This window comes from Citrus sinensis, chromosome 9 (assembly GCF_022201045.2).
Source record: "Citrus sinensis cultivar Valencia sweet orange chromosome 9, DVS_A1.0, whole genome shotgun sequence".
In the NCBI taxonomy this organism is placed as follows: Eukaryota; Viridiplantae; Streptophyta; class Magnoliopsida; order Sapindales; family Rutaceae; genus Citrus; species Citrus sinensis.
Window position 1 is genome coordinate 8,581,802 of NC_068564.1, and position 27,701 is coordinate 8,609,502.

The following is a 27,701-nucleotide window of genomic DNA, read 5'->3' on the forward strand; positions in this document are numbered from 1 at the left end:
TATGAAATTGAACTAGTTAGGGTTGTGGATCCAGTCTTAGTAGTAAATAAAATTTAATAAATTCTTTTTGCCTTTTTTTATAGATTTATTGCCCAAAAGATTAATTATATAAATTATTATTATTTTTCCTTTAATTTTATGATTGATTAAGTATTTATTGTGCCAAAATTTAATTTGTCTACAATAAGTCAAAATCCCATTTTACCATACCTTATATTAGATATTAAGAATTTATTGTGTCAAATTCATTTGTTTCTCTACAATAAATCAAAATTTCAAAATATAAAATATTTATAAAATTAAATAGAAAATAATTTAATTTATAAAATTAAAAATAGAATTTGATTAAATCATATTTATTTCCTAAGAGTTTCACCTTCCCCTAACTAATATTATTTAGTTGAGCATAATTGAAGTAAAAAGAAATATTAAAATTGAATTACTTATAATTAAAAGTAATAAAAACAACTAAAATTGAAAATAAAACTAATTTTATTTATAAAAATAATTATACAAAATATTAAAAACACACCTGAAAATCAAGATTACAGGGAGATTAAAAGAATTTGAGAAGAAAAGAGTTGTAGAGAGATGATTAAAAACATAAAATGAGGCTCTATTTATAGAAAAATAAATTCATAATCCAGTGTGTTGCAGTCCATCATAAGCTTCATGCATGTGCTCCTCACAACCTTTAGATCAAGATCCAATGGTTGGTCAAACATCCAAAGTCAACATCACACGTGGCATCGTTTGACTCGTCCGATTTGCCCAAAAAACGGTTGAGATTTGGCAGGTTAATGGGTGGATCGGGTCGACCCAAATACAAAGATTCGGATCCTACAACTTGCTTCATCAACCATTGCCATGTGGCACAATTATGGCCATTGAATCATGAACGGTTGAGATTTAGTCAAAATTGCCAGCTATTCCATGCACTCATATCTATTGTAAGCTTATTTCATCATCCAATCAGTGCTAAGTCAATAAGAAAAGTCAACTCTTTTTACACAAGCCTAATTTTAAGTCGATCTTGACTGATCTTAAGGTTTTCGGACCTCCAGAATCTAAATTTGACCTCCGTTTATCTGTTTGGAGCCTCGAATTACGTGAAATTAATATTTTACCTAATAAACACATAAAAATACACAAAATTAGATATATTTAAAACATAATTAATAGTTCCTAATATATTGCATAAACACAAAATAAGATTATTATCGCTTGATAATTAAGCAATTTTTAATACTAATCAATTTGCACTTAATCTCCTCAAGCATTAACAACAAATGCATGTCCTTATAAGGCAAAATCAACTGTTGAAGCACTCGGATGCATTCCTGTCAGTTCTCTTTACTTTGCAGTTTCTGTGAAATGCATGCATAAACCAAGTGCACCCTTACAATTCTCTTTCCAGCCAATTATAAGATTCTATATTTTCTTCTTTGTTCAATGCCATTGCCTCATCAAAATCTTGCCTCTTACTACTCATAGTTGTCCGCCAAAAAAGATTCTACAACTTGGCACCGGTATGGTCCTTGACAAAGTTAGCATACACATGCTTACATCATGCCCTATAATAGATAGAAGACCATGTGTTTGGGATTGCATTCAATAGCCCCTTTTGCCTATCGTTAATAAATGTGACATGCCTTCCATCATCTAAATAGTTGTGTAAAAGTTCAAGAAACCATGTCCATGTTTCAGTATTCTCAATCTTGCACACACGCAATGCCAATGAGACAATCCCTTTATTAGTATCTGCAGCAACAACAGCCAATAGTAATCCCTCATATTTTCCCTTCAAGTGGCAACCATCAATTCCAATGAAGGATTTGCAACTATGAAGGAAAGCATTTCTTTGTGCAGGAAATGCAACAAAGAATCTCAGAAATAAACATTTCCTAGGATAACTGACTACATCACATAGTACCTTGCAAATGGCTCCTAGATCTGCCTGATGAATGGCTGGCACATATTGAAATAGTTTCTCGCAACCTTTAGAATGATCACTATACACAAAAACCTTTGCTTTTTCTCTAGTTCTATACATTGTTAGCGTCTTAATTTCAATATAAAATTTTCATGCATATAAGTCATGAGGAGAGATATCTTCACATTAGGATCAATAACAATATGTCCTTTTATCATTTTAGCAATCCATGTAGAAGTCACCTTCCCAGATTTCTTAATAAGCCTGCACTCATGCTTTTTGTGGCATCCTCGCAACCAAAAATCATTTCTGTCATTCAGCCTTGCACCATTAACAAACTATGGACAACCAGACTCTTTACAAGTTGAATAATATCTCTTTGGTTCGCTTTATTTTATATTAATATTAAACCATTTTCTAGCCAGCATCTCATGCAATGCTTCGCTAAAATGACCCACATCCTTGAACACATCACCCACTTTGAGTCTATGTACCCCATCAACATTTATTAGGATATTTAATGTAACCTTGATGCTCTTGCAAGGATGGTTGATGACTGACGGCATTAAAGATGCTTACATAAAGATGAGATCCTTTTGTTTTGTGTTTATCTTGTAGGGTAATTTTCAGGGAGCTCCCCTGAGGTTTGATGTATTAACACTTACATAGAATGTATTGATGTAATTACATATACCTCCCCTACCATTAGTTATTAGTTAAGTTGACCGTTAGTGGAATGTCTAAATTACTAAAATACCCTTCCCGCTAAAACAATAAATTATTAAGGAAAACTTTGAGAATCCATGAGCAATAAGATTAGTTGGAATCACAAAATATTTAAAAAACTAAAATACCCCTGATATAAAGTAATTGACATTGCATATTAAAAAAAAATTCCTAAAACACATTTATTTCATATAAGAGAATTTCAAAATAACAAATCAAAATTCATTAAAGAACCAACAAGGCAATTTTGAAATCATATTTCATTTTCATTTTCTAAAATAATGAACATGCCCATCACTTAGATCAAATCCAAATTTCAAGTACATTCAAACAAACCCTAAAAACCCACCCAAAACGAAAATAATAAAAATAAAAATAAAAACATCTTTGTCTAGTAAAATTAAAAGCCTAAACGACTAACTAAGCAAATTCCAAAACATCCAAATCCATCAATCGGTGCAACAAACTTCATTCAAGAAGTAAACTTAGTAACAGCCTTGGTACCCTCAGAAATAGTGTGCTTAGCTAGCTCACCAGGAAGCACAAGTCTCCCAACGGTCTGAATTTCCTAAGATGTAATCGTCGGCTTCTTCTTGTACCTCGCAAACTCCTCAAAAATATCGTGCCTTGCTCGAGATTCCAATATCATGATGGACTTGCTTTAGAACTTTGAAGATGTAGATCTTGTACGTTTTGATGCTTTTTTTGGCACACTTCTTCTCCTTGTCGCTAGAGGCGCTTTCTTCGGAAGTTTCTTCCTGACCTTTGGCTTCTTTTCCATTGTGCTTTTGTGGAAGACTTAAGCCAACACCAAAATGTAAAGCTAAAAAAATTTCTAATCTTGATTTCTTCACAACTTCAGAAAAAAGATGAAAATGGTGCTGCGTTTTTGCTTGTTTGAGCGAGAAAGGTAAGTGGGTGTTTTATTTATTGGATATTTTAGTTTTCTTTTGTCCACTAGTAATTGCCAAGCTTTGGTTTTTGTCCACTAGTCATTGTCAAGCTTTGGTTAATAGGGTGTAGCAGTCAAAATTTCTCACATATCTCGAGCTTCATTTCAAATTATTTTAAAATTTAAATATGTTTTTACATATTTACCCTTTGTACTAACGTTATACGTATTTTTATACTAACGGTAGGGGAGATGTCTGTAATTACATCAATATATTTTATCTAAGTGTTAATACGCCAAATCTCAGGGGAGGTCCCTGAAAATTACCCTTATCTAGGATTTGTTAACCAAAGTTCTTAGGAATCTATGATATTCTTTCGACATGTGTTTCAAATGAAACAATAAGACATCTTGAAATGCTTTGAATTAAGTCTCAAGTACAAGGAGACATGGAAAAGACCAAATACATATTGAAATTTTCAATATTAATTGTGGTCATTGTTAAATAACTTTTAATATTTTATATTTCTATTAAGTATAATATTATTATTTATTTCTAATATATAGATTTTTTTCTATTAATTATTAGATAATTATATTACCCTTAATAGAATTCTATTAAATTGATTTGAATTATCTAATCGTAAGATGTATATGATGGTTTTATTAGCAATCTAGTGTCATTCTGTTAAAAATATGATATTACAATGCTTAATATGAGTGTTTGTATTGCATGAAAGATACTAAGTGTTGATACCAAAATTTAGATCGTACAACCATGAAGCTTTGGTTGATATTCACAATTTATATTATCTTGAGGAAATCCATTAAAATACATAGAAAGATTTATTACAACTAAAATTATGCATTACATTCATAATATAAATGTTTTACTAAGAGAAACACATAATAAAAGAGAGCAAAGAAAGAGATGATTGGAGTGTTCACCAGATGTCAAGTCCGCCTTAGAATAAAGTGATAATGCTTACAAAATAAACACGGTCAGAGTCGCCAGTGGACGTTTTGATGCTCAAGTAAGAAAAATGAGAGAACATATGAGAGAGAAATTTGGCAAGGAAAAAGAGAGAAAATTGTTCATCTATTTACCTTTAACTTCTCCTCTATTCATAATGAGCGGAGAGCACAGAGTCTTACTCGTTTAGTACATACATTATGTAGGTATTAGTCTCATCTTCCTCGTACATGCGTCATCTCAGCATTAAATGTTTGTCTACTTAGATGACTATGTAGACTTGCTCCTGAGTGGCACATTGACTTGTCACTTTATTCTCGTTCCAAGACCTCGACCTCGCACCAACTAACGTTGCACTTTATCGCTAAATATTGACTTTAGATCTAGCAAATTGCATCTAGCTTTGGGATTAATATTGATAAGCAATTAATGTAGGATGTGATTGATGTTATCTTATCAAAATGTTCGCTTAGTCACATGTCGAGATGACATCTCACATTGTAATGATGAAGTGATTTCGAGATGATACCATTTTGGCAACGAGGCAGCATCAATAAGACGAGTTGCCCTTAATATGTGGTGCTGATACGACACTTTCATGGCAATGAGGCAGCGTTGATAAAACATATTGTTCCTAATGAGTGGTGTCAAGGTGACACCTTTGCGGCAGACGAGGCAGGTTGCTCCTCACTTGTGGTGTTGAGAATAATACTTTTGTGGTAATGAAATGACGACAATAACGCAAGTCGCTCTTCACGTGTGGATGGTGCGAAGGCGACAACCTTTGCGATAACAAGGCAGTGCCAATAAAGTATATATGTTCCTAAGGCAGCGGTGCCGAGATAGCATTGTTGGCACCAAAATGACACCTCAATTAATAGCTCGTTTGGGAGTGTGGTGAGGTAGCTGGACTGCCAAAACCCAGCTACTAAGATGTTTGGTATCACTTATAACTAGATTTTGGCAGTTTAGCAATTTTTTTTACCCAATTTCTACTCCACAATTATAGCTTTTACTTTACAGTAGTTGCATCTTAAAAGGTACAACACCTCACTTCCAAACACACCCTAAGTATTGCACAACGTTCCTCTTTCTTGACATTGATATGATCACATTATATTATCTACTTGGTAAATTAACAAGGAATCACATTTATTTATCGCCACTTTGATATGTTTTGTTGAATGCATGGCACGTAAACATTTATTATAGTTGCCACATTTTTTTTTCTTAATCCATTTATTATAGTTGCTATATGTTTGTCGTCAATGGATAATTTGCAGTTTAACATATTTAATGTAATAATAGAGATTTTCAATACGAATTACAAAGTCAAAAATTAAAGACTAACAAAAATTGATTGATCAGTCATGAATCAATTTAAATATATTATATGAATCAATTAGCCCCATTTTACACCGAGGGACTAATTTTAATTTTAAAATTTATATAAATTTTATTTTTAAAAATGTTTGCAATTTTTAATTGATATTTTCAGTTTGTATTCTTTTGAATTTTTTTTTATTTTTCCAAACTCAGTGTAAGAAAAACATAATAGATTTTTTTTCTAGTTTAAATTGATGACTGAATTAAAAAATTAAAGAATTTTAGATTAATTATTAGAACATATATAAATAAAAATGATTGGGAATTAAACCTTAGTAAAACCCTAACAAAAAGTTTTTAGGCAAATTTTAAAAAGAAAAACCGAACTCACCCAAAATGACATTATTTTGAGTGTGTATTTATCATAGTTTTGTTGGGGTTTAGTTCCCATATCGATGCTTAGTGTATAAATAGCACAATACGATATATGGAATACTACAAGGACAGTGAAACCTAATTATTATTAAATCAAAATATTTGATGAATTTAGTTTATTTAAAATCCATCATTTTAACAACCAAAATTTTGTTTATATTTTTTAAAAACTAATTATTTGAGAGAGAGTAGCTTATTATCCCTACTCGAGCGGCTAACGATAACTGTGTCGCGCGTGTGCCACAGTGACATATGAAACAAACAAAGAAAGTAACAAACAAGCAAACTAATAAACAATTGAAAAAAAAAAAAAAAAAAGCAAAGGCCGCATTTAAACTGCTGAAGCCTGAATGAAAGGCAGGCTGGAAGCAGAGAGCTTATAATAATAATAATAAAAAAAAAATTGTATGGTCTCAAACCAAATGGCTGCGTCTACGAAGATAGGCATAGGAACCGGAATCGGGACCGGGACCGCCCCGACTCATCACCACCGAGTCGCCATGTCCACTCTCTCTCCACTTCATCCTCCTCTCTCTCACTCTAACTCTATCTTCCTCTTCAACTCTACCTTATCCACTCGCCACCGCTCTCTCCGAGTCAACTCAACGAGTGGTCCTCATCATCTTCCCGCCCTCCGAGTCAGAGCTGCTTCCTCCGTGGACGCGCTTTCCTCTGCAGGTCACTCTCAGTTCCTTATTCCGCCTTCCTTTGCTTATCTGAGTAATGTAGTTTTGTCGATGTAAAACAACTATAGTGTAATCATCAAGTTAGTTTAATTGTTAAATATTGTTTATTTATTTATTTTGTTGAGTAATGTGTTAGGTTTCGTAGAAGCAGAAATTTCTTTGTAATGCGCAAGATTTGATAACAAATTTTTAGCCAAGTTAAAGTGCTCCTGTTTCAATGGTTCTTATATGGCAGTTCATGAATACTTCATAGAGTAGGATATACTGTTTAAGGTATTACTATGCAAATTGCAAAATCTGCATATAGTAGAGATTGTACTTTGCGTCACTTGAAAGTCATTGCAGGCATGTTATGGCTTTTATGTGGTTAACAAGTGGTTTTTCTGGTTTCTGATTGAAGATTTTGCTTGCCTGGTTGTATACCGGATCACTGGTTATAAGAATTACCTCGTTATGGAAAATCTGTTAATCGTTGAAATTTCTAGTTCAATAAACTGTCTCTGATGATATTTGCACCCCAATCTCAATTGTGTTAACCATATCGGTTGTGATGTATATGCCATTTTCCTTTTTTGGGACTCAAACATTGATCAAACTCCTACGATGGGGGTTACAAGCTTATGTAATTGTACTATCTTCAATATGATGAAGATAATTCCATATTCAAGAAGTATGAGATATGGCAAATATCTTAATTCAATATAAGGACTTAAAAACCACAAGAAATACCAATGCCCACCTTTTTGGGCGTTTGCAGGTTTGATACCTTCGTTCTTTTCATTTTGTCATGATAATTGAACAAATTGAGTTAGTGGCCACTTGATGATGAGTTCTTTTATCTTACAGCATCTGTCCTTTTATTTTGCACATAATGTCAACTTAGTTGCCTAGTTCTAACTATGTGTTGTTACTTAAGTCTGTGTTCCTCTTGCCTTTAGCTAGGTTGGAATTTCAATTGTCTCTTTCTTCAGAAAGGATTGAACAATTGAATTGATTTCTGTTTGATTTTATTTGCTTCTTCATGCTGCAGGTGTGAGGACTAGAATTAGTTTTCCTTATACTTTTAGGATTATTCCATTCTTGCTAATTGTAATAACTTTGAAGCTATATGGATCGTTGAAAATGTGCTTATGTATCTTGTTTTACTTCTTGCAGAAAAAAGTGTTGAAAATGTAGTAATTATAGGCTCAGGTCCTGCTGGATATACTGCAGCAATATATGCAGCTCGTGCCAACTTGAAGCCTGTAGTGTTTGAAGGATATCAAGCAGGTGGTGTTCCCGGTGGGCAATTGATGACTACCACTGAAGTGGAGAACTTTCCAGGTTTTCCAGATGGAATAACTGGTCCAGATTTGATGGACAGGTGTTGCAAAACTGAGCTATTTGCTTACTCTGCCATTTTTTGTGAATGTAAATTATATTTGTATCTGACAATATGCTACCGGTGATTGTTGAATAGCATGATGACATTTTTTTTTTCCACCTGTAGGATGCGGCGTCAAGCTGAACGTTGGGGTGCAGAACTTCATCAAGAAGATGTTGAGTTTATTGATGTCAAGAGCAATCCTTTTACTGTGAAGAGTGGAGAACGTAAGGTGATATACTGTTTTGCAGCACATTTTTATAAAGGCGTTGAAGTGTTTCTATCAAAATGATATAAAGACATTGTATATACATTTGTTCATAAATAACCAAAGCTTCCAAGACTCCAAATTTGAACTGAACACTTAGTGATAGTTCGGACACTCCATCATTGATTGGTCTATAAATGAAATTGGACCCTAGGGATTATACTCTCCATGCAAAAAGCATGGTGGAGTCTGATAGTGGTTGTGGAACCTATGAATGTATGGATGTGCGATGGACAACTGTCATTTGAGTTAAATGCTACATCGCTTTATATTACAGAAAAAATTCTCAATTTCTTTAATTCATTATGTCTTACTGTATGTTTGTTTCACTTAGAAATTAAGATATGACAAGCAAAACTTGCTGCCTTAATCTTCCTCTATATGGTTACACATATTCTGTGGTCATAATCTCTGTGTGTGTGACACAAGTTGCAAGTCACATTACCGTTCTATTCTGGTGGCATAGGATATTCATTGTTCGTAGATCTATTCTTTTAAAACTTTCTTGTTGGTTATAGGCTCTTAAAATTTCTTTCTCATGCTTAACTTCAGGTTAAGTGCCACAGCATTGTTTTTGCTACAGGAGCAACTGCAAAAAGGCTCAATTTACCTCGTGAAGATGAGTTTTGGAGCAGAGGAATCAGTGCTTGTGCAATATGTGATGGAGCATCTCCCCTGTTTAAAGGGCAAGTTCTTGCCGTGGTTGGAGGAGGTGATACAGCTACAGAGGAAGCAATATACTTAACGAAATTTGCTCGCCATGTTCATTTACTTGTTCGTAGGGAACAACTAAGGGCATCCAGAGCAATGCAAGATAGGTGAGAATGGGTGAAACCTCAACCTTGTCTCGTATTTTGTCATGTTCTTTGGAAGTTGTTATGGCTTATTCTTTATGCTATGGTTGTTTGGCCTCACTGTGTATTACTCATATACGTATGTAGAAGTTGAATTTTCTACAGGAGTATTTATGCATTTATGTCTAATCTGATTTCTTTTTCCCCCTTCTTATGGTTTTCTTTCATTCCTAATAGATTTTTTAGTGGATGATTTTTTCTGGTGCTTTCTTTTCGATGTATATTAATATAGATAAAGAGGTATTTTTGCAAGCATGTTGATGATATAGGGGTGGCAGAAATCCCCACGGGGATGGGGCCCTAAGGCAATTTCCTCATTCGGGGAGGGTTCAGGGACAAATATTTACCCAAATTCTTATTCGGGGAAGGGATTGGGACAATTTACTCCCCATCCCCTCCCCGTTTCTATTTTTAATTTTTATTTGATTTTTTATCTCTTCAAAAAATTTTAGAAAATACAATTAAAATTTAAATTATAACAATATGGATGTAAATAGCAAATATCATAATATTTATAAAATAATATAAATAACAATTAATATAAGCACTTGAAGATTGACAAAAATAATTTTGTTGATGATTTATACATGTGACTTTTATGGATGTGTTCAACTTTGAAAAAGCTTTGCTTTTACTTAATTTCGTAGACTATCTTGTAATTTTGATGACTTTAACTTAGTTTGATGGAAATGATTTTCATTGCTTTAGTTTGTTTTGAAGTTTTGTGTTAGTAATATGGTTTTATACTTTTATTTTAATATGATTAAATCAAGTTCGAAAAATAAAAGTATCAGGGATGGGGATGGGTACGGGGATGTCGATCCGCTTCCTTCCCCTCCCCATTGCCATCCCTAGATATATTAGGTTGTTTTAAAATAAATGATATTTTTAAACACTCAAAAAGAATATTTGTTGTGGGATCAGAAGTTCCATTATAATTTTTTTTGCAAGCATTATCCATTTTATTAGGTAAAGATTCTATGGGTTGTCTGATGTATCTGTTGTAATATGGCCTGCATATAACATAATATTTTTATGCATGTTATAGTTGGTTATACGAGTATTAAGGGGAGCAGATTCTTTTTTTTATTAGCATATTTTATATGATCTTTCTGCCAAGTTGTGGTTGAATTTTTACTAATTGTGACTCCAAAGTGCTTCAGTGTTCCTTTTCTGTGATAGCAGCTTATGGTTTCACAGTACTAGGCTACTAGGTGGATTGCTTATCTAACAGTTGAAGCGTCATGTTGTTTTTCATATATTTTTTCATTGATTACTCTTGTTATGGCATTTCTTGTTGCTTTATGGTGTGTAAATTCTCCTTTTTGTTTCTAGTTGGCTGCCTTGACGATGAATTATGTACTAATGAAAAATTTTTATGTTGAGTTTTCAACTCCCTGAATGTTTGTTTAACAGGTTGGTTATCGCGAATGTTTCAGAGTGTTCAACAACCCAAATATCACTGTGCACTTCAATACGGAGACAGTTGACGTTGTCAGCAATACAAAAGGCCAAATGTCTGGCATTTTACTCAGAAAAGTTGACACTGGTGAGGAATCTGTGCTAGAGGCAAAAGGCTTATTTTATGGTATAGGTCATTCACCGAATAGCCAGTTGCTGCAAGGCCAAGTTGAACTTGACAGCTCAGGTTACGTGATTGTTGAGGAGGGTACTGCAAAAACTTCTGTTGAAGGTGTATTTGCAGCTGGAGATGTGCAGGTACTCCGGTCAAAGCCTTTAAATTTGAAATCTCATTCAGTTTTCATCAAGGGCTTGTCAAGATTAATTATCTGTCCCAACTATCCTTCTCAGGACTGCAGTCCTGTCATCGACATGATTGTAGTAGTGGTCATAATTGATAAAGTGGTAGTTAGAATTATAGGTTGTTAGAATCAAGCAACGATAGTCTCTCGAAGAATTACTTGTTTGCTAATCGCTCGAGGAAATTCTTTAAACTGATTTGGGAAAGTGTCTCTTAATGCTTGGTTGGAAGTGTGATGCTTTTAAAAATTGTAGAAGTTGTCATTCTTGTTTTAGAATTTGACAAGCAATGTGGAAAAAATTTACACATTTAGATCATTATGAGCTACTTGCATAAAATTTAAATTGTATGTGAGCCAATAGAGTTGCTATGCTTGACTAGAAGTTTGTTATGTTTTAAGTTCTTACTAATTTTTCTTTTCCAGGATAAAAGTTTTGCATAGTTTTTAATTTGGTTGGATTGGTTAGATTACTTCAACCATTGTAGAGATGAATGTTTCTCCAATCAATATGTTGTATCTTTCTGGGTATAGATTTGATTTTCTGCATATGTCCAATATGAGATGAATTTATGTAGTAAACTTTGAGGTATATGTTTCAATGCATATATAAACCGTTCGAATCCATTGGCCAAAATCAATTAGGGGAGGGGTGTCTTTCTTTTAATGTTCAATTTCATATATGAGACATTATAATGTGTGAATTCTTTTGAGGTTCAGTGAAGAATTGGTTGTTTGCCGCCTGGTTCCTTCTACAGTTCTTATGTTTTCGTTTTTTTTTTTTGTTTTTTTGGTTGCTTGGGTGGCCTGTGACTGTTTTGGACCGTCTAATAATTAGGTTCCTGTTTACTGAATAGGACCACGAGTGGAGACAAGCAGTAACTGCTGCTGGATCAGGATGCATTGCTGCTTTGTCAGTGGAGAGATACCTTGTGAACAATAATCTCCTTATTGAGTTTCATCAGGTAATTATCTTCCTAATACTATTCAGCTTAATTTATTCTACTTGTTTCTTGTTATATATTAACTTCTCAATGCATGATATGATTTTGCTTTTATGAAGTTATTGATGAACTCCTTTGGAAACTTGCTGCTTTTTCACATTGATGATCTGGTTGCACAAAATTTATTTGACAATTTATTGCATGTATGTTGACAAAAACCAATGATAGTGCATATACATAATGAGGACATAATTCTTGATATAATATTATAACTAAAAATTTTCCTGGGAAGCTTTTCTCACTTTTTTTTAACTGCAAATTGCTTACAAAACAATATCATATACTTTCTTGATCGTAATGCTTCTGTAACCTTAGATAAGTCTTTTGCTGCATCATAGATGCAGGAATATCTGGTGAGCTAAGCTTTTTGCATTTTACTTTTGCACTCTTATGGGAAGGTTCCTTACACGAATCAAAAAGAAAAAAAAAATTTCTGTATCAGCTGGACTGAGTAATTTTGGTTAATTTGATTTCTCTGGCTATGAACTTGTTCCTGAAGTTTGAAATGTAAAATCACAAATATTGATAATTAAGAAAGGCTTTCAATTTTGGCTTCCTGTACGGTCATATCTACTTTTGGGGTATCGATTCATGGATTTTATGTTATTTAATAGCTATATTAAATTTTCTGGGTCTGTAACATAGTATAAAACTTAAATCATTTCCATCTTCTTTCATTTGACAGCCTCAAGCTGAAGAGCCTAAGAAGGACCTTACAGATAGAGATGTTCAAGAAGGGTTTGACATCACACGTACAAATCACAAGGGCCAGGTACTTGTTCATTTCTCTCAATATGCTACCTTTAACAGGACGAACAATTCAATGTTTCTTCACCTCTTACGGAGCGTCTTCTTTCTAATTTTAGGATTTAATGAAGCATTTTAGTTCAAAGCTTATGCCTGTACTTATCTTTTGTTTTCCTTTTCCTCAGTATGCTCTACGAAAGTTGTACCATGAAAGTCCAAGGCTTATATGTGTACTATATACTTCACCAACTTGTGGTCCCTGTAGGACTTTAAAGCCAATACTTGGCAAGGTATGCGAGGACAGTCATTACACCTATCTTTGTAAATGACTAATCAGTAATTTGCTAAACTTTTGCTGCTTTCACAAATGGCAGGTGATAGATGAATTTGATGAGAATGTACATTTTGTTGAAATCGATATAGAGGAAGATCCAGAAATAGCAGAAGCTGCTGGAATTATGGGTACACCGTGTGTGCAGTTCTTCAAGAACAAGGAGATGATCAGGTCGGCTAAATTTTGATCTTTCATCCATGTTTCTTTTCCTCTTTGCAAGCATATTATAATAATTTTTTATTTGCTCCCAAGCTTGTGTGCACCCCACCCCAAATTAAATGATTCTCCTTGGATGTATTCCACAGCAAGAGACCAACTAATAGGTAGTCTATCCTTTGGAGATAACATTTTTGACATAAGAAGAGCGTGTGAACCTTTTACTTGAGTATCACTTTGTTGACTTGGACTCAATTCAGGCAATGGTTAGCATAATCATTTCTTTTCAAGTTTCAAGAATCTTTTCTTTATGCTTCGTACTTGATTATAGGGTATTGACGGTATCAGTATCTCAGTAATCTCTTTACTCATGAGGAATATGTAATGAAACAATTTGAGTATTTCACCCCTACTTTTGTGCATGGTAACTAGTCCAACCATTCCATTTTGGTTCATGCAGGACTGTACCAGGGGTCAAAATGAAGAAAGAGTACAGAGAATTCATTGAAGCAAATAAATGAGTATTTTACGTACCTTTTTGGCTAATGCTGTCATTTTATTATTCAATTTTGTTCCTTGCAAACTGATTGCTGAATAATGCTTCAATTTTTACAATGATTTCTTGTATTGATATGTTACATGTAGATTATACCTGCAGAGTTACCAATGAATTGTTATCGATTTTCGATTCTCCAATCTTGTATTTTTGTCAACCTGTAAATTTGGAGATCAGCTTTGGAATTTGGTTCACATTTTGAGTATGTTCTCCTGACTGAAGTAAGAAATTTACTTGCATTTCTAATTAAAATCCCTTGTAGTGTGGAACTTTTCGGCTAACTTGTAAATTTGAAGCAAAGAGAACATATTTCATCTTTGATTCTTTTGTACAGTCTGCGTCACTGCAGAATCTTATTGCCTTATGTTGAATTCAAGGAACAAAAATAATCATCATATCTGATTTTATAAGTTATGATTGGAAAAATAGTTGCCATGAGTTAGCTATCATCTTTGCGGACCTGTCTAGTAGTGTTCTTACATCTTTCGTTTCTAAACTTAAATTTGGACAAATACATCTCCCAGTAACTGTCATACCATTTGAGATCTTAACTTTGTGTCTTATTATTAATAACTTGACTTCACTTAATCTGATTTCTCTGCACAGGTAATTATCTTGTACAAAAAGATGCCTGTTTGTTGGCCTAGATGTTACAAACACACACAACTTTTCAGAGGATCATAACTGAATCTGTTAACAAAATCAAGTAAAAATTCTTCTCATTATGTCATGCATAAGAATACACTATTGATAATTCAAAAACATCATTTATAAATAATCTCTTGATAACATTTTATTTATGGCACAACAGAGATATTGTTGACATCATCTTTTTGAGGTGTTTGTCGGAAAATACTTCTGGCGAAAACTCTGTTTAACAGCTTTGATGCTTTGTCTTTATATTTCAATGTGGCAAATAAGACAATCTTGTAGCATGTCAGTATGCAGAAGAGAGCTGCCAAATCCCACCATTTGCAGTAATTCAGCTGAACCCCATAAAGTTTCAGTAGAATTTCCTCACCCTTAAGCTTTGGGTCACCAGGAACCGCAGGATCAAACTCGAGCCCTATCATGTCATTCTTGAACTGGCCCTATGTTACAAGTTCAGAAGATATCCTCCATTATAGGCTAAATAAGAAGCCAAATAAGAAGTCAAATTAGGTCTGTTTTGATATTAAGATGTTGTGACTTATAAGTTACAACTGTTATGAGAAAAAAATTGCGACTTTTGAAATAAAAGTTATTAATGCATTATAAATATAACTTTTAAATAAAAATTTTGATAAAAATAATATAGATATTATCGGTTTTTTATCATATAAGTGTTAGATTAAAATCAATTTAGTTTTTAAATTATGGGGTGTTAATATTTTATTGCTGTAATTTTTAAGATGTAATTGCCCAACCACACTACTACACGGGGCCTTTGTATGGACCATTTGAAATTAGTCTAGTCAACAATGCTCTGATAGTTAAAATAAATGCCTACAGCATACACATTGATTTATAAGCCTTTAAGCCTACAAGTATGTTCAGATATGTAATTGAAGAAAATGCCCATAGATTATACCTCTATTGCCCATGCAGCAAAAGTGATGTAGGACATTGGATACTGCCAGAAGAACTTGGGAAGATCAGAAACACCTCTAAAAACTGGAGACACCATCATCATAAGTACCTACATCCATGAGTAGTTACAGAATATATATGATGGATGATAGCATCTATCAAGCAAATATATGTGCATAATATGACTAGGGAGATTTGAGTTCAGAGTTTTGCTTACTATTAGAGCAGTTCCAACTCCCATTCCCATCAAAACATTAGGTACCAACAATGCAACAACCATCATGCAAGTCTCCACGATTGAAACGCAGCAGAAAAGACTGAGACAGAAATGGCAGTAGTGGGAAAATCCTGGATGAAATTGCACCATATAGTGCAATATTGTTCCTGAAGATATGGACAATATCACCAGGAAAGGGAACGATGAGAGGAAGTTTGACAGTACAAACACAGCCTCTCCATAATGGCAGCTGATTCTTTCGCGGTATGAAGCCTGCATTTCCCATGAAGAAATTACAGCAGAAAGTTTAGCTAGAGAAATCAAATGATCTTTAGAAACTAAGGATTAATTTCCTTTACCTTGTGTTCTTCAATGAAAGATGGTAAGCCTCCTACTGACAAGCAAATCAAGAAACCATAAATGAACGCTACGCACTTTGGCCTCCCGTAGATTGCAGGGTTGGATAATCCAACATTGAGATACAGAATGCCAACAGTTATTGACACTAGAACGTAGAAGACTATCCTTAACCAGTAGTATCCCATATCTCTTAACATGTTTAGGAACGACCGATGACTCAATATGCAGAGCTGCTTCCACCAGCTTGCCCTGTCCTTGCTCAATACAGTCTCCTCTTGTTCCTGAAACATTCAGTCGTAAATGGTATTATTGATGTTCTTAGATTATAGAAAATAAAAATATCATACATAGTACATTATGTGCAAGCTCTCGAACTCTTTGTCTTATATCCATTGAAATTTCAGAATTCCTGTATTCCTCCACAAGCTTTGCTTTGATCTTTTCTGTAGACAAATACATTTGGGAATTTGATGACATTGGAATCTCCTGTAGCCAAGCAAGAAAGAAACACAAGCCATAAGACATAATACAGATTCTGAAATTGATTTCAATAGGAAGCAAGCTTGTTTTCTGTACATACAGTTGGTGCTTGAGATTTCAGTGAGCTTCCAGCAACCTTGTCAAAATCAGAATTAATACATCGAAGGAAATGGTCCGAAGGGTTTCTTCTTGATGGACAAGGAAACCCGGCTTCCGCAAAGAACTGCATGGCAATTTTTTAAATCAGACTTCATTAAGTTAAGAACATTCAGTCAATTTTATATCGAATATACATATATATTCGATTATGACTTACCTTAACAGCCATTTTTGCATCCCCGAAATAGATTGTTTCTCCATTAGACAGGAGGAGCAAATCATCAAACAAATAAAAAAGGTGGCTGCTGGGCTGGTGAATAGAGCAGACGACAATCCTTCCATCAAGTGCTATACATTTCAGAACTTGAATCACAAAGAAAGCTGAAGCACTATCAAGGCCACTAGTGGGTTCATCAAGTAATAAGACAGTGGGTTGTGTTAAAATCTCAATGCTAATGCTAAGCCTTTTCTTTTCCCCACTGCTGATACCCCTCAAATGCCAATTTCCTATCTTGGTTTCAGCACAAGCTTGGAGACCCATTTTGATGATTGTTTCCTCTACTATGTCATTTATCTCATCATTGGTCATTTTAGTTGGAAACCTCAAGTGAGCTGAGAAAGTAAGCGTTTCTCTTACAGAGAGTGTCCCCAAGAAATACTCGTCTTGAGCGACGTAACACTGAAAAAAAAAAGTGATTATCTGAAATTGAAAAATCAAAGTAGACTACATCTAATACGTATTTTCAAATTGGAAAATAAATAAAAATAAATAGGTCGTCTGATAGATCTTCTTCTTCTTCTTCTTCTTCTTCTGTTTTAAATACTACAAATTATATGGTACACTATAAAGCTACAACTAATTGTATCAGAAGTCTACGAAACCAGTCTATCTGAAAATATTCAATCTTGATGTATGATAGCTAAAGTCAAATTGAAAATATCAAATCCCAAAATGGAGGACATAATTGTCTCATAACACATGGGGAGATTCAAGTGATATCAAATATTGAGAAGCTAAGAAGCTCGGTCTTGACCTCTAGGCTCGGCAATTAGCTAGTTGGTAAAAGCTCTTCCCTCCCTCCTGAGGGAATGAGTTGGAGTACCTCTATTGGGGACTCATCTAGAGGTGATCCCAAGATTTTTATGAGGCGTAAAAATGATTTCATCATTTTGTACTTCAATAATAGAGTAGGTGAAATACTAAAAATACTTTTGAGACTAAAATATATCACAAGTCTGATTGCGAAGGAAATAAACTACAAAAAGGTTATTACTCTATATACAAAGGTGGCGCCATATGGTGTGCAGCCCTTACGGACTTCAAAAATAAATTTAAATTTCTTTTGTTTAAGTAATTCATTTATGAAATATCCTAAAAGCCCCTTCTGATTTCATGTAATTTTAGTATACGAAAGTTATCTCCCCTTAGCTCCTTCCTTCACTCATTTCTTCTCTAAAAAAATCGGGATTTAGGATTTATGTATTAAAATAATTTCCCTTATCTTCCTCTTATTTGTTAATTTCATTATCAAATTTAAGAAAATTAATGAGAGTTTCTTTCTTTTATCTTTCTTTTAATTATAAAAGAATTTATTTCCATGATTGACTCCATCAACAAACTACATCTACAAGCTTGAACGAATTACGAGATTTATTTTTTTTTTTATTTTTTCAAAAATTATACTTCAACTATTCATTTACAAGAAATCTCTACTGCAAAAAAGATACATAAAATGATTCACTATAGTAATTTGTATCCCATACCAAAAGAAAAAAAATGTTGTAAAAGAATATAATATCTATTTTTTTTAAAGACTGACCCAGGGAATAAAATAAGAATGAATAAAAGTCAATTTTTTTTAAAAATTCAATCAATACATATAGAAACTAAGTGGGCTCACAATTCATTAAGCACTCAATTGAGAGAATTATGAAAGAAAAGAATCATAAAGTTTCTCATTGGTAAAAATATTGAATTAAATCATAATATGCAATTGGAATTGAACAAGAGATGATTATTTTGTTGAATCAGATTCTTTAATTTCAGGAAGAAAAAAAAATTCATGCATTTAATATGGTGTTTTTTTTAAATTAAAATTGGAGGATGAAGAGTGAGAGAGGCTTAGATGAGAGAAAGAAATTGAGGTTGAGATGAATAAATAACAATGTATAAAGAAAGATGAGATGTTAGTAAATTTAATGAAAATACCAATAATAACGTTACGAATAAATGTATTTAATTAGAACGACTTGTTTGAAACTTTATTAAAATTTTAGACGGGCGGTGCTACCTTAACGTATGACTAAGTATCGCTATTAATAGTAGCAAGTATTATAAAATTTAAATTATATCATATGTTGAATGAAATTTAAAAATTTCAATACTTGTTTTTTAAAAAAAAAAAATTAAATCTTGGTGTGGTATAACTTAACCCCTCTTATATTGAATTCCTGATAGTGCCACTGTCTATGTACATATATTGTGATCATTCTACAGCTTCCAATGCTAATGACAATGTCGTAATATATTGACATGTTTTCCTTTAAACCATACTCTGCCTCTCTTTATATTCTGCTGTTCGGTCAGAAGCATAAAAACATTCTTCATCAGTCAACTCCCACGGTGCTAACGGTGGTGGTATAGGAGGGGCATTTGATGGTTCATCAGGGGTGGGACTGTCCATGAGTGTCTTGACTGATTTGTGTGGGGGTTGATTGGTGATAAGATGCCAGTTTGTGGTTCAAGTTGACTGTTATTTTGGCAATAATGGTGGTACTTCATCAAAAGTCAAAAAGTCCATCTCTAACCTAATACATCAAATATTTCTCCTAGGAGTAGTGCTAGAGAGAGAGAAGCACGAGAGAAAGACGAGAATTTTGCTCTCTCTCTCTCTACCATTTTCTTCATTATTTCTCTCGTGTTTCTCTCGTGTTTCTCTACACCAAGCATTTTCCTTCTTGTAGTTGTAGGGTTTGGTTTAAAATTTCCAAGTATTCAATCTAAAAAATTATTATATTGAGTAGAGGAGAGCCTCTATGTTACATTGAATGTACCATACACAACCAACAAGAACCACATAAATTGTGGGACCCACATAATTGTGTGGTTCTTGTTAGTTGTGTATGATACATTCAATGTAACATAGCAAAATCCTTGAGTAGATTAAACTCTAATTTTTTGGTCTCATACACATGAGTTATTCCACCATCACATTCTAAAGTGGCTACTAAGGTTGTAGTTATCAGGATTTGACTCTGATACCACTTGTTGGAAGAGGACATGACCTAAAATTTTTAAATATCTAACTTAAAATACTAATCCTACTTATAAATCCAAATAACTCATTTTTACTAATTAATATGAGACATAACTCAAAACTCCCCAAACCATGGCCAAAAAGTTGAGCCAATCCATCATGAAATGGAAAATTTCATGAGTTCTCTATCACGACGTGAATGTGAAGAAACATCCTTTTATTTTCTTTATCATTTTTTTCCCCTTCTAATAGCAATGTTAAAAATGTATCAATCAAATTTGATTTATTTTTTTTAATTTGACAATTTTACCTTTAATTAATTTGGGTAATTCAAATAAGTGAGGGAATAAAAAACTTAACAATTTTACACATTGAAAACTTCAACTTAATATTTATATAAATAATTGTTACTTAATTATTATTTTATTTCAATTTATATGTTTTGTATGCATTTCCAACAGTAAATTCTGATTAAGGAATAAATATTTAAAATATTTTCTTATTTAACTTTGAAAATTGAATAATTAAAGTAATATTTTTAATAAAAAATTAGTTTCTGTTAGTATTTAAATAGTTTCCCTTATAGAAAATACGTTTTACATGATTAATAATTATACAGTAAATTTGAATAATAGTGAAAAATAATTTTATTAATTATTAATAATGTCCTTATTTAAATAATTCATAATGATTTATGTCATTTATTTAAGTTATACAATTTTATCGGGTTAAAACTATTAATTACTTGAGCAAAAAATTGGGAGAGAGGGATGTCATGGAAAAATCCGGATCCGTATTATATTCTAAGATTCGGATCTGCATCTGGATAAAAAAAAAATGCAGATCCAGATATAGATAATATCCGTACAGATTGTTGACGGATTTTTTGGATGTCCAGATCCGCATAATAAATTCAAATAATAATTTAAAATTCAACAAATTTACCTAAAAAAATCAAATAAAATCCAATCATAATTCAGCCATCAATAATTCAACACCTAGAATAATATACAACAACACCATAAATCCACAAACAGAAAATACACCATCAATCCAAAAATAAAAATACTGCAATATAAGTCAAGCATAAAAAATAATATAATCCAAGCCTAACACCACCACAAATCCACAAATAAAAACATCATAAATCCATATAGATTCCATTTAAAACCATCACAAATAAAGACACCACCACAAATTCACATAAGTTTGATTTTTTCATTTATCTTACATATTTTTTAATTTACTTTTGACTTAACAAATGAATTAATTAAAAATAATATGGATTTGGATATCTTTTTTTTTTTTTATGCACTTGCATCTGGATTCGGATCTGAATCCTTATGGGTCTTCAATTTTATGCGAATCCGGATCTTCTAGATCTTTGCAGATCCGGGCTAGACCTGAATTTTTTCGTCATCTCTAGATGTGTTGACACATTTTATAACTTATGTGGATTGTAATAGGGTATTAAAGCTAAGCTATAGGGATGTAAAAGGGCATTTATCATGATTTAAACTTTAACATATCATGCTTCCAATGATTCTTTTGTCCTTATTTTTACTATTATTTATGTTAACTTTTAATTGTTGGGATGAAATGAGTAACAAAAAATTTAGTAGAGATGTAAGTTGTAAAAAAAAAAAAAAAGTTTATTAAGTATAAACTATCATTATTCCTTCATAATAAATTAAAGCAATATTAATACTTTAGCCCCTAAAAATTTTCATTTTCTTTAGGAGAAAGAATACATATACCAGGAATGTTTGGGTAAATGGTCACGCAAATACCCATTTTTTCAATAATGGACATCAAGATCCTTTTTTTTTTTTTTATCATAATGCCCTCTGAATCTATAAATTCTAAAAAATTAAGCCCATTATTTTTTAATAAATAGAAATATAACAATAAAATGATAAATGTAATAATATATACATTTTAAATAATTTTAATATTTAAAAAATATTTTAATATTTTACAATCTATTAGACATATTTTATTATATTAAAGTAATTTTTAATAATAATAAATAAATAGTATTAAAATAAATAAATATGAGTTTAAATTTGAATTATTTTGAATATTATATAAAAAATAATTTTAATATTATTAATAGTGAGATATTTTGTTAATCGTAAAATCCATTTAACCCAACGATTTATCTAAAATCTTTATAATAAATATAAATATATTACTAAAATGAATATAATAATTCGAAATTTAATATTATTTAAAATATTTAAAATAATTTAATATTATTAGTCTACTAGATAAATTGTTTATATTATATTTTTATTAATTAAAAAACTTTTAAATTTAATTTTCTAGTTTACTGCATTCAAACAGTATTATGATAAAATATAAAAAATCTTAACGTCTCCTTTTTAAAAATTTAGGGATCAGTATGATTATTTTCTTAAATTTTGAGGATGTATTTGTTTAGAAAATAAGTCTCTAACTACCTTCAATTTGACATAAATATCCCAATCTAGACACTATGATGGCCTTAATATTATACATAAATTTAGCACATGTTGAAAAGAAAACAATAATTGACGAGTTTGTAAATTTTTTTTATAATGAAATTGTAAAATAAATAATAGTAATGGATAATGATAAAAATGTCATTTTGAAGAAGAATCATAAATTAATAGGTCATTTCATAATGATTCTTCCAGTTATCAGACGAGCTTGAGGATTCTAATGCCTCTCCCGGAGTTCCACCTCGTAGTCTTGATAGCTCCCTATGAATATTATGTATGGATCAATTCAAAAGAATTGTAAGGGACTCTTTGTTTTGTACTTTTTATTGGATTATTGAAGTGGACTACTCAGTCCACGACAAAAAGGAGGGCGAAGAGAAGAAGAAATCAGGATGCTTGATTTAATTTTATCAAGCGCTTTTATATTTTTAAGTACAGCCATCAATATTATTACATCTAAGCTAAATTTTTGACAATAATAATAGAAAAATAATAGCATAAAAGAAAAGGGAGTAGTAATAATGGTGTTAGAACTTACTAGATGATCAGAAATTCAGAGGGCTTTCCCTCTATGGCACTTTTCATTTTCCTTTTTTTTTTTATTAAATTAATACTTACAATATCTCTTCTGTTTGTGCCTCCCTTCTTCCGATTGAGTTGAACACTCCCAGTCATGATAACATTTTTGGAGAGTCTTCCTGTTAGATATATATAAAAAAAAAAGGAGCACAGGAACAGTAACAACATTAATTACTTAAATTAAAGTATTAAATTTTAATCTGCATGTGTATTTAACTTGTTTTAAACAGAGCTGGTATATATGTGTGTGTGTGTGTGTGTGTGTAATAATATATAATATGTAATAATATATAAAATGTGTATATAAAGATACCAGCCAAAGCATCGAGAAAGGTTGATTTTCCAGAACCAGAAGGACCCATAATGGCCATAATTCGATCAGGCTGTGCGTAACCACTCAGGCTATTTATCAACTTCTTTTTTGCACCATTTCTCAAGTTTTTTGCTTCAACTTTTACCTCTTCCCACACCAAATGCGCAAGTACTGCTGGTGTGTTATCATTTTCTCTGTCGCCGGAGTAAGCATGCCGGTGTCGGATACTCTCAGTAGTATGATTAGTCTCCATATTCAGTTTGCAAGAAATCAATCTTCTTATAAGGGCACAGCTTAGCTGAACCACATTTATGTCATGATAATGAGAGTGTGTGATATATATATATGACGGTACCACCTCTCATAATAATTTCTTTTTATTAAAAAAAAAAGGAGTGGATAAAATTTAAATTAATTTTTTATTCGTAACCGAATTCAATGGCTATCCAAAATAAAATTATGCTTAGTATTTTTTTTAAGGGTTATTTTTCGCCACCCCATATGAATCGGCAAATATTATTACGCACCCTAATATTTCAACAATTATCACTGCACACTACCCTCTATCCAAATTGAATTGACTGGGAGTACTAAATAACCCATACATTTATAAAGAAATTACAGGAATATATTATTTGGCAGTTGCCAATTTATTTTCTTGAAAAGATAATTATAAAATGTAAAACAAAAATGATGAAATACAGACCGAAAATAATTACAATAAATTAAGCTTTTTTTAAAGAAATTAAACTAAAACTAAAATTAATTGGAATTATCAGTTCTAGAACCAAAGCCCAGAGTCCAACTCTTCTGCTCCAACATCGTCACATTTCCCACTTCCCTTTCACGAGCCGATGCAGAGAAATCAAGCAAGTCATTCGTTATTACCAAGATTTAAGTGAGACCCAATTGATCACAATTAGAGATCTTCTCAGAGTCATGCTTACTCTCAAATCCCAAGCTCCTGCGCAGAGGAAATCAATCATGGCTACTACTCTTTCTTTCTTCTTCTATTTCTTCAAAACTTTCACCGCTCTGCAAAACAAGCATCTTGTGAGAAAAAGATCTTTGAAGTAAAATAAAAAAAATTCACTATATCCCGAATATTTACTTTGAAAGCACCACAGACAACATAAATTTCCAATTTCTACGCACAATCAAAATAATTTATATATCAAACAAATTATAAAATACCCAAACCTAAAATTAGTAAACAATAACATGGAAACCCCAAAATTTTAGGGTTGTGATTTTGAAGTTGCTAGTCACCATTGACGATGCTGCGTCAGTCAGCAGCAGGCCATGACTCTGCGAATTGCCAAAAGCCTCCCGATCTCGCGTCACGCTTTTGTCGCTTGTTTCCACCCAGAAATGAGCATTCGCTATGGCAGTGCAGTTGGTTATGTGACCCTTGTGACGTCGATGGAAGGGAAAAGCGAACAGCCCTTGCTGGGGAGTGCAAATGGAAAAGGGAAGAAATAAGCGCTTGTTGTGGAGTGTGAATAGAGGAGAGACGAAGATGGAGCGTGAATGGCGTTGTGGTGAAGGAAGGAAAAAAACAAATTTTTTTCTTTCTTTTTCCTTTATTCATCACTACAACTTTACTATTCCATCCTTGTAGCATAGAGATGGCAAAACCCCGGGCCGGGTCCGGGTATTGCCATGACCGGACCCTGACCGGATGCAACCGGTCCGGGTCCGGGTCCGGGCCGGGTTTTCATCCGGGTACCCGGATTTTATATTTTTTAATATTTTATGTGTATATATTTTTTATTTTTTGATAATTTTATAAGTTTTAAATTTATTTCAATAAAATTTGACATGAAAATATAAACTTTAAGTGTTTAAAACTTTATATATGTATAATAAATAAGTCAAATAAATATAAAATATTTAAAATAATATATATTTTATAATTTTTTTTAATAAAATCCGGGTTCCGGGTTTATCAAGTGATGCCCAAGACCGACCCGGCTTCATACCCGGGCCGGGTATTACCCGGCCCGCAACACCCGGGTACGGTCCGGGTCCGGACCGGGCGGGTATTTTTGCCACCTCTATTGTAGCAGTTAAGTTAACATTGATTTCTAACGAAATGGGTGTACAGTAATAGTTGTTGAAACATTAGGGTGCATGGTAATATTTGTCAATTCATATGGAGGTGGCGAAAAATAACCCTTTTTAAAAAAATCTCTTTTCTATTTTGTATATGAGAATATGCTTTGAGTTTACTATTTTTTATTTGTAACTTGAAGTACACAACTCTATTTAAAGCCTGATGATATTCAATATATATATATATATATATATGATTTCTCTCGAAATGCCAATAATATCTTTCGAAAGGTCTAAATTTTCTCAATTTAACTTGTTTATGCCAACATTCTTTGTTTTGTTTAACTTCTAATTATTGACAACTTAAGTTTGTAATAGACTGAAGCTATAGACACCCCTTAGTTATAATGCTTTAATTGTAAAATAAAGATTGGGATCTTGCATGATCTAATATTCTGATTAGGAAAGGATCCTACTCTCTGAAAACACTCCTTTTTTTTCCTTTTTTAAATAAACACTCCTAATCAATGAGTATTTATTCATTTTCTATAGTTTTCTCTCTCTTAAAATCCAACTTCTTTGTCTCCTATTTCTTTTCCTTTAAGGCCTGCTACTTAGTCTTCTCAGAAACAATCTTTTGATTATAAATTTTTGAATGCCAATTACTGATTTAAATTAAACATGTTTTAAATACAATTTTAAATTAGTTTCAAGTATAGAAATAATTAATCCCAAAGAAATATAAAAGGGGGAAAAAAGAAAGATTATTCCAGATTTGTGCAAGACAATTTAATAGACGAGGGGTCATATAACTCAAATAAAGAACAAGACGAAATCAGAGAAAGAGGAATGAATGATATATCTGATTTCTAATTGGATTTGAATTCAATGTTGACTTGAACTTTATGCTCAATTTTTTATAATATTGTGATTCATAATTAAATCTTATTAGTGATGTTAGAATTATAAATTTTTATACAAACTGAAGTGACATAAATACAGGGAGATTGCCAACTTCCACCCTAATAACTAATCCCTCTATTATTTTCATAATATCCAAAAATTCTCCTGAGAACAAAATTTTAATGGAAAGGAGGGGTAAATAGGTCATTTGTCTGATAATGTATATTGGGAATATAAAACATATATTTATTATAAAAATGTACAAGATAACAAAAAAAGTACAATAAAGTATCTTATTATTAATTTTTTATTCACACTGAAATAAATATTTCTTATTTTTAGTACTTAAATTTTTTATTTTAATTTTCACTTATATGATTTATTTAATTTATAACAAATATGGATAAAAGTGTATTTAAAAATAGGGATAATATTGTAAAATTATGTGCTTGTAGGTTATTGGTTATTGTAAAAACAGTAAGGGGGTTAGTGGTATATATCGATTTCAGTAGAAGGAAACTAACAATTTTCCTAAACACATTGGTTGGATGAAAATACAAAATAACAAAAAAGAAATCTTGTGGGGTAAGAGCTACTTCATGAGGGGTGGCAAAATGGATAACCGAATCGAATTCAAATCGAATCGTAAATGAATTTGGTCAAAATTCTATTTATTTGGATTTGATTCGTTTATTAAACGAATTGAAATCTCAGGATTCGGATTCAGATTCGATTCATTTATTAAATATTCGGTTCGATTTGTTTAATTCGTTTAGTAGAATTAATAAACAAATCGAATTCAATCCGGATTCGTTTATTATTTGTTTATCCTATTACGAATCCATAACGAATCAAATCAAATTAGGATTTGTTTACAATTCGGTTAGAAAAATATAATTAACAAACAAAATTAAGCAAAACAAAATATAAAAAAGCCACAAATTTAACAACTTACAACAAAATACAAATAACTAAACCATATTCTAATATTAAATATACAGTCATCCAAATACCAAATTACAAATCCTTAATAATACAAATAACCTTCAAATTTTAAAAAAATTTAAGGACAAAAAAGTAATTTGATTAAATGAATAATAAATGAATTTTAAACAAATCGACATGTATTTGATTAATTTATGACCCGTTTATTAAATGAATCCTAAACGAATAAACGAATTAATATCTTCAAACCCGGATTCAATTTGTTTAATTAGAGAATTGAATCGAATTCACCCATCTATTAAACGAATCAATTTTTTCAAACCCAAACACATTTAATTCGCATCGAATCGAATCGAATAAACAAATACTGACCAATATTGCCACCCCTAACTTCATCCAACCAATATATTTTTGCCATGTCAATTTAT

General features: G+C 32.1%; 2 protein-coding genes and 1 long non-coding RNA gene across 5 annotated transcripts; 1 reads left to right on the forward strand and 2 right to left on the reverse strand.

The window, feature by feature from the left end:
* Positions 1–6,610: 6,610 nt before the first annotated feature.
* Positions 6,611–14,334, forward strand: LOC102626278 (thioredoxin reductase NTRC). The gene is made up of 10 exons (XM_006492871.4): positions 6,611–6,963; positions 8,127–8,334; positions 8,461–8,566; positions 9,155–9,420; positions 10,896–11,175; positions 12,074–12,181; positions 12,906–12,992; positions 13,153–13,257; positions 13,342–13,472; positions 13,918–14,334. The coding sequence occupies exons 1-10, from the start codon at positions 6,693–6,695 to the stop codon at positions 13,976–13,978; spliced, it is 1,623 nt and encodes a 540-aa protein (XP_006492934.2). The 5' UTR covers positions 6,611–6,692; the 3' UTR covers positions 13,979–14,334.
* A 370-nt stretch (positions 14,335–14,704) lies between these two features.
* LOC102626767 (ABC transporter G family member 15-like) lies at positions 14,705–23,681 on the reverse strand. 2 transcript variants are annotated; one of them, XM_006492873.4, is made up of 9 exons: positions 23,371–23,679; positions 23,097–23,176; positions 16,956–17,417; positions 16,740–16,862; positions 16,514–16,645; positions 16,159–16,440; positions 15,800–16,072; positions 15,584–15,691; positions 14,705–15,104 (listed from the first exon to the last, which is right to left on the reverse strand). In XM_006492873.4, exons 1-9 carry the CDS (start codon positions 23,621–23,623, stop codon positions 14,811–14,813), a joined length of 2,007 nt encoding a protein of 668 aa, XP_006492936.2. In that variant the 5' UTR covers positions 23,624–23,679; the 3' UTR covers positions 14,705–14,810. The 2 variants fall into 2 exon arrangements, with proteins under 2 accessions (XP_006492936.2, XP_006492937.2); XM_006492874.4 differs by having other exon boundaries at positions 14,995–15,141; positions 23,371–23,681.
* Positions 23,682–23,947: 266 nt separating this feature from the next.
* LOC127899990 (uncharacterized) lies at positions 23,948–24,953 on the reverse strand. Of its 2 annotated transcripts, none has more exons than XR_008051866.1 (2): positions 24,640–24,953; positions 23,948–24,405 (listed from the first exon to the last, which is right to left on the reverse strand). It is a non-coding gene; the product is annotated as an uncharacterized LOC127899990 (long non-coding RNA). The 2 variants fall into 2 exon arrangements; XR_008051867.1 differs by having other exon boundaries at positions 24,571–24,953.
* Positions 24,954–27,701: the final 2,748 nt, after the last annotated feature.

Excerpts from the sequence above, each read along its gene's own strand:
- LOC102626278 (XM_006492871.4), top strand. The coding sequence starts at position 6,693 with ATGGTCTCAAACCAAATGGCTGCGTCTACGAAGATAGGCATAGGAACC. Across the intron at positions 11,176-12,073 it reads TTGCAGCTGGAGATGTGCAG|GACCACGAGTGGAGACAAGC; the intron begins GTACTCCGGTCA and ends TTTACTGAATAG. Across the intron at positions 12,182-12,905 it reads TCCTTATTGAGTTTCATCAG|CCTCAAGCTGAAGAGCCTAA; the intron begins GTAATTATCTTC and ends TTCATTTGACAG.
- LOC102626767 (XM_006492873.4), bottom strand. The coding sequence starts at position 23,623 with ATGGAGACTAATCATACTACTGAGAGTATCCGACACCGGCATGCTTAC. Across the intron at positions 16,646-16,739 it reads TGAAATCTCAAGCACCAACT|GAGATTCCAATGTCATCAAA; the intron begins GTATGTACAGAA and ends GCTTGGCTACAG. Across the intron at positions 16,073-16,158 it reads CTTTCATTGAAGAACACAAG|GCTTCATACCGCGAAAGAAT; the intron begins GTAAAGGAAATT and ends TGGGAAATGCAG.